Raw genomic sequence first — 6820 nt, forward strand, 5'->3', positions numbered from 1 at the left:
CTCTCCCCTCCCTCTCCCCTCCCCTCCCCCCACTCCCTCACTCACAGCTCTAGGACTTATTGATGGGCTTGTTGAATACCCCTGGGCCAGGCATATTCAAACCATGACACTGCACTCCCTGGTCCCCATAGGCTTGTTCAAACACATGTCTATAGGGAGCATGTTTAGCCATAGCATAATAAAAAGTACATTTAGTCCAACTTCCAAAGTCCCATAGTCTATAGCAGTCTCAACAATGCTAAAAGTCCAAAGTTCAAAGTCTCTTCTGAGAGCTATCGAAACACTTAACTGTAATCCCCAAAGCAAGACAGGAAACCGGCTGGGCAAACTCCAAACTCTGCATCTCCATGTCTGATGTCAAAGCAGTCTTCAGATCTCCAACACCTTTTTTCATCTTTGTTGACTGCAGCAAACTTCTTTTTCTGGGATGGTTCCACTCCCTGTTAGTAGCATTCTTCAGCAGATAGCATTATGGCTCTGGCATCTCAAAAATCTTGGGGTCTCCAAGGCAACTTCAACGTTACAGCTTCTTGTTTCAATGTCTGGGATTTACACATGATCTCCTGGGCTCCTCCAAAGGGCCTGGGTCACTTCCCCAGCTCTGCCTTCTGTAGCACTCTAGGCTCAGGTGGATCTACTCCACTGCTGCTGCTGTTCTTGGTGATCATCCCACAGTACTGGCATCTCCAATACACTAGGGTCTTCCACTGCAACTAGCCTTCACCTATAGCCTCTCATAGGCTCTCTTCATGGTGCCAAGCCTCAAATCCTTTGGATGACCCCTTCAGTCCTGGGCCATCAACTACAGCTGAGGCTGAACCTTCACCAGTGGCCCTCCATGGGCTCTCACAGCGCCAAGCTTCAACTGTTCTTCATGGCTCCTTCATGCCTTCAAAACTAGTACCACCTGGGTAACTCTTACACATTACCAAATACAACTGCTGCAGGAGGTACAACCTTGGCTACCTCTTGAACATAGCTTTTTTTGTGCTTTCATTAAACACTTCCCAGAAGATTTCACCTCAGTGATGCTGATCTCTTCTTAATTATCACTAATTTCTTAGCTCCAGCTAACCAGCATCAATTATCCCAGTAGTTTCTTCTATTCTGGACTCTAAAGCCAGAGCCACATTTCCAAAGCTGCCGAGTTCTGCTGCTTGCTGGGGCTGGAACATGGGTCCCTTGTTCTATTACATTATCACAAGCTTTCTGTTTTCCAACTCCTTCACTACCTAAGCTTGGCTGTTCTGGAACTTGCTCCATAGAGTGACTTTGAACTCAGAGATCTGCTTATCTTTGCTTCCTGGGATTAAAAGATTGTACTACTATGCCCGTACCCAAACTTAGCTGGGTAGGATCTTGCCCTAAGGTCACTTAATTATTCCCTTAATTCAATTTAACAACCTTGATCACAGGATTCAGCTCCATTTTACTTCCTGGTACCCACTTAATACTCAAACTATATATTTTGTATTTTTCCTTTCTCAGCTTGCTATGTTTGTTCAAAATGCTCTTCATGAGACTTAACCAGAGAATAAAGTCTATGATGGGCATTTCTGAGACTTCCTTTGCCAATGCAATTAACATGAGTCTCTTCACTTTAGCCTCAGGCAGACACTTCAGATAAGGGCAAAGAAGTAGTCGCATTCTTCACCAAAATTCCACAAGAATGGTCTCTAGTCCACATATTGAAATTTTCCACTGAAACTCTTGGGCCAGGTCCACACAACTCAAATCACTCTCAGTAGCAAAGTCTTCCATATTCCTACTAGGATAGCCCATTAAGCCCCATTTAAAGCATTCCACTACTTTCCAAATCCAAAGTCGCAAAATCCACATTCTTCCAAACAAAAGCATGGTCTGGCCTATCACAACAATACCCCAGTCCCTGGAACCAACTTCTATCTTAATTAGGGTTTTACTGCTGTGAACAGACACCATGACCAAGGCAAGTCTTATAAAGGATGACGTCTAATTGGGGCTGGCTTACAGGTTCAGAGAGTCAGTACATCATCATCAAGGCTGGAGCATGGCAGCGTCCAGTCAGGCATGGTGCAGGCAGAGCTGAGAGTTCTATATCTTCATCTGAAGGCTGCTAGTAGAATACTGACTTCCAGGCAGCTAGGGTGAGGGTCTTAAAGCCCACACCCACAGTGACACACCTACTCCAACAAGGCCACACCTCCAAATAGCACCACTCCCTGGGCCAAGCATATTCAAACCATGACACGTGTTTGCAGAAGAATATGTATTTATTTGATCCTTAAAGCTCATGTCTGTGGAGTCCACCTACATCTTAGTAGCCACTTGTAGCCAGTCCATCACATTAGGCCATTAAGCATAGCACCTGGAATGATGTAGAAGCTAGTAGCACACACCTTCAGCAACTCTACATGAATTTGGTACATAGTCACTTAAAATCTTTTTTATTTTAGTACCAAGCATCATACTAGGACTGGTCACAATGATGACCTGTGTGTATAGATTGTGCCCTCAAATGAATTGTATCTTAATGGGATCATCACCCTCAGCACATATGCAAATTAAAATGTTACCTAAATTGGTCTTCCTTTAATAGAAATTAAAATATATGAGCTCAGTACTTGAATGGAAACTGTTAGGTCAACTGTAGGCTATCTAACAGATATTAGGTCTCAATGACAAATGCACTAAGTAGGCTTCTTTGTGTGACATCCATTTTACTCATATCTACTATGCCAAGAAGATAGAGTTATTATACCTAGACGTGTCCTTCCAGTAGATGCATCTTGAACAATTTAAATCAATTTATATCTGCTTGGTGAATGATTAACTAAATCAACATGCACGAAAGGCTTGTCTTCATCCTGACTTTTTCCACTCGGCCATCACTGACAAAGCTGAATGTGGCCTATGACCTGCTCACACATTGTTAGACGTTATAAAGCTTATCTTTAATAATCACCATTTTGATGCCACCAAATGAACACAGGGACCTGGAGATCATTAGATGTGGGTCCTCTTGTTGTACAGGCCTGGCATTTGACAGCTATTCCTCCTTCAGCTATCAACGGCTACGTGCCTGAGAGCATTTCCACTCTGGGATTCTGTTTTGATGACACTGTCCAGTGGCACTTCTGCAGTGTGGGAACTCATGATGATATCTTGACCATCCACTTCACTGGGCACTCATTCATCTATGGGAGGAGGCACGAGGACACCTTGACCCTGTTCCCCATGCGTGGTGAATCTGTGACAGTCACAATGGATAATGTTGGTGAGTAAGAGTGTGGATACTGGGAGAGCTCGCTCATGGGATCTCAGGTGGAAAAGGTCTGCTGAGCTCTCTAAATCACCACCACTCCTGGTGTGTCTCTGGGACCCCTGCAGGCTTGCCTTACACTGATTCTTGTTGTTTATGGTTGGGAGATTAGCTTGCACATCCCTGGAACAACTGGGTAGTAAAGACATACCATGGCAGAAAAGATAAATGTAACTATGAGAAGCAGCATAAAGATATTAGCCATGAAAACAACCTTTGATGTCATTTCTCAGGTCTTGTCCACCTTTTGATAAAGCACTAGCATAGAATTTGCCAACTAGGGTATAGTGTCTACTAATCCCAAGGTCACACCTATGTACACTTCCCTGGAGCTGTTTGTTTAGATGTATTTATTTTATGTATATGAGTATACTGCAGCTGACTTCAGACACCACAGAAGAGGGCATCGGATCCCATTATAGATGGTTGTGAGTCACCATGTGGTTGCTGGGAACTGAACTCAGGACCTCTGTAAGAATAGTCAATGATCTTAACCACCAAGCCATCTCTCCAGTGCGCCCCCCTACACACACACACACACACACACACACACACACACACACACACACCTGGGAGCTGTCTTTACAAACATGGGCTACCATGCCTAGCTCTTAAAAACAAAACAAAATGACATGGATTCTAGGGATCAAACTTAGGTCCTTGTGGCAGCTGAACCATCTCCCCAGATCCACTTTTTAATTCTTAGCAGAGACCATTCCACCCTCTGGTGAATAATCATTAAATAAGCCTTAGAGGCTGTCTAAGAGACCACATTGGCATATAAGACCCAAGTTCAAACCACTGTCTGCCACTCAGTGTTTTTGCAACTTTAGACAGGTTACTCACCCTCACTAAGGCTTAAGTCACTCATCTGAAAAGCAGGCCAGGGCTTTACAGAGTTGCATCAGCTCCTAGCTGTAAGATATGCCAAGTGCTTAGCACTCAACATGCAGTTCCCACTGGAGATGTCCCAGATCATCCTTAGTGTGTCAGTAATTCACTTTCAATGTGACTCAAACTCACTCTGTCCCCATGTATGTCATTTCCTAGAAATACTTAAATATCCCTTTTGTGTGAAAAGACAATCTCATCATCATCTCCCAAACTCCGAGTCTTAGGCAAATTGTACAACTAAGAAGATAGTCATGATTTCAAGATCTATTTTATCATCAACCCCTGTCCCTTTTTATTGATATTTTCTAAAACAGTGACTCTTGAACAATCCAAAATGAAGGTCTATTTTTCTCCTTAATCTCCACAGATCATAAATACCCTAGCCTATATGTACACTGATCTTGTGACCTTGTGACCTTGTGATGCCAAAACAATATCAAGTTACACTTTTTAAAAATTTCTAAATACCTTATTCCTGTTTTTTCTTTTATGTCACCAAGGCTCAGGAATTTACCACTCATAGACCAGCCTGGACCATAGTTCACATGTGGCTACCTCTGGTTAAAATTCACTAAAAATTTTTTCCCCAACAGATCCTCCTGTTTTTGTAACTTTTTCTGAGCTTTCAGCCTTCTCTTCTCTGTCTCTTATGAAGGAACTTGGATGTTGACCACCATGAATTCCAATCCAAAACGCAGAAACCTAAGACTGAGATTCAGAGATGTTAAGTGTAACCGGGATTATGACAATGACGACTCATATGAGATTTATGAACCTCCTACACCTACATCCATGACAACTCGGAGAATTCATGATTCCTTAGAAAATGAATTTGGCATAGACAACGAAGATTATGATTACCAGTACTTACTGGCGTCATCATTAGGAATTAGGTCATTCAAAAACTCATCATTGAATCCAGAGGAAAATGAGTTCAATCTCACTGCTCTCGCTCTGGAGAACAGCTCTGAGTTCATATCTCCAAGCACAGACAGAATTTTTGACTCAAACTCTTCAAGAAGCCTTAGTAAAATCATCAATAATAACCTCAAAGACTTTCAAAGAACACTTCCTGGCTTAGGAGCCACCGTGGCTGGTACCCTCCTTAGAAACCTCATTGGCTTAGATGAGAACTTCATCCTCAACTCTTCTACAGAGCATCGTTCCAGCTCATATCATGAAAATGATATGAAAAATCCACAGTCAAACATCACAGTGGTATACCTACTTCCTCTTGGTCCAAAAGGATCTGGGAATCGAGAACAAGATAAACCTAAAACCATCAAGACAGGAAGACCCCACATGATGAAGCACAGGTTCTCCTGGATGAAAGCACCAGCTGGTAAAACTGGGAGGCATTCAAACCCAAAGAATACTTATTCCGGAATGAAGTCTGAGGAGGACATTCCTAGCGAGTTGATACCCTTAAAGCAAAAGATCTCATCCAAATTTCTGAATAGACGATGGCGTGTGGCTTCTGAAAAGGGTAGTTATGAAATAATAGCACCAAATGGTGAAGACACCGATGTAAATAAGCTGACAAACAGTCCTCAAAATCAGAATATCACAGTGCCTTGGGGAGAGAGCACCTCTCACACAAACACAACAAGAAAGCCAAGTGACCTCCCAACATTTTCTAAAGTTAGACATAAATCTCCACATGTAAGACAGGAGGAAGAAAACAGTGGTTTTCAGAAAAGACAGTTATTCATCAGGACACGGAAGAAGAAGAAAAATAAGAAGCTTGCACTACACAGTCCTCTATCTCCAAGGGGCTTTGACCCTTTGAGAGGAGATAACCATCACCCATTTTCAGACAGGAGACTACTTAATCACTCACTGTTACTCCACAAGTTCAATGAAACAGCTCTTTCTCCAGACCTGAACCAGACCTCCCCTTCAATGAGTACGGACAGGTCACTTCCTGACTATAATCAGTACTCATCAAATGACACGGAGCAGATGAGCTCTTCTTTAGATCTTTATCAGTCAGTGCCCCCAGAGGAACACTCTCCAACATTTCCTGCCCAAGATCCTGATCAAACACACTCTACCACAGATCCTAGCTACAGATCCTCTCCGCCAGAGCTCAGTCAGGGGCTTGATTATGACCTAAGTCATGACTTTTACCCTGATGACATTGGTCAAACATCTTTCTTTCCAGACCAAAGTCAGAAGTCATCTTTCTCTTCAGATGATGACCAAGCAATCCCTTCCTCAGACTTAAGCCTCTTTACCATCTCTCCAGAATTGGATCAGACAATTATTTACCCAGACCTGGATCAGTTGCTCCTTTCTCCAGATGACAATCAGAAGACCTCCTCCCCAGACCTGGGTCAGGTGCCCCTTTCTCCAGATGACAACCAGAAGACTTCCCCAGAACTTGCTCAGGTGCCCCTTTCTCCAGATGACAACCAGAAGATGACCTCCCCAGACCTGGGTCAGGTGCCCCTTTCTCCAGATGACAACCAGAAGACCTCCTCCCCAGACCTGGGTCAGGTGCCCCTTTCTCCAGAAGACAACCAAAAGACCTCCCCAGACCTGGGTCAGATGCCCCTTTCTCCAGATGATAACCAGAAGACCTCCTCCCCAGACCTGGGTCAGATGCCCCTTTCTCCAGATGAT

At 43.5% G+C, this 6820-nt stretch overlaps 1 protein-coding gene across 8 annotated transcripts in view; it reads left to right on the forward strand.

The window, feature by feature from the left end:
* Positions 1–6820, forward strand: part of F5 (coagulation factor V) — a 69049-nt gene that overhangs the window by 36598 nt on the left and 25631 nt on the right. The window contains exons 12-14 of one of the 8 annotated variants that reach the window (XM_029482648.1): positions 3044–3256; positions 4851–6694; positions 6746–6799. In XM_029482648.1, the coding sequence (XP_029338508.1) occupies positions 3044–3256; positions 4851–6694; positions 6746–6799 (2111 nt within the window). Of the gene's footprint in view, positions 1–3043; positions 3257–4850; positions 6800–6820 lie in introns of all 8 variants that reach the window. The other 7 variants (XM_029482630.1, XM_021171705.2, XM_029482724.1 and 4 more) reach the window with 7 other exon arrangements.

Source organism: Mus caroli, chromosome 1 (genome assembly GCF_900094665.2).
Source record: "Mus caroli chromosome 1, CAROLI_EIJ_v1.1, whole genome shotgun sequence".
NCBI classification, from domain to species: Eukaryota; Metazoa; Chordata; class Mammalia; order Rodentia; family Muridae; genus Mus; species Mus caroli.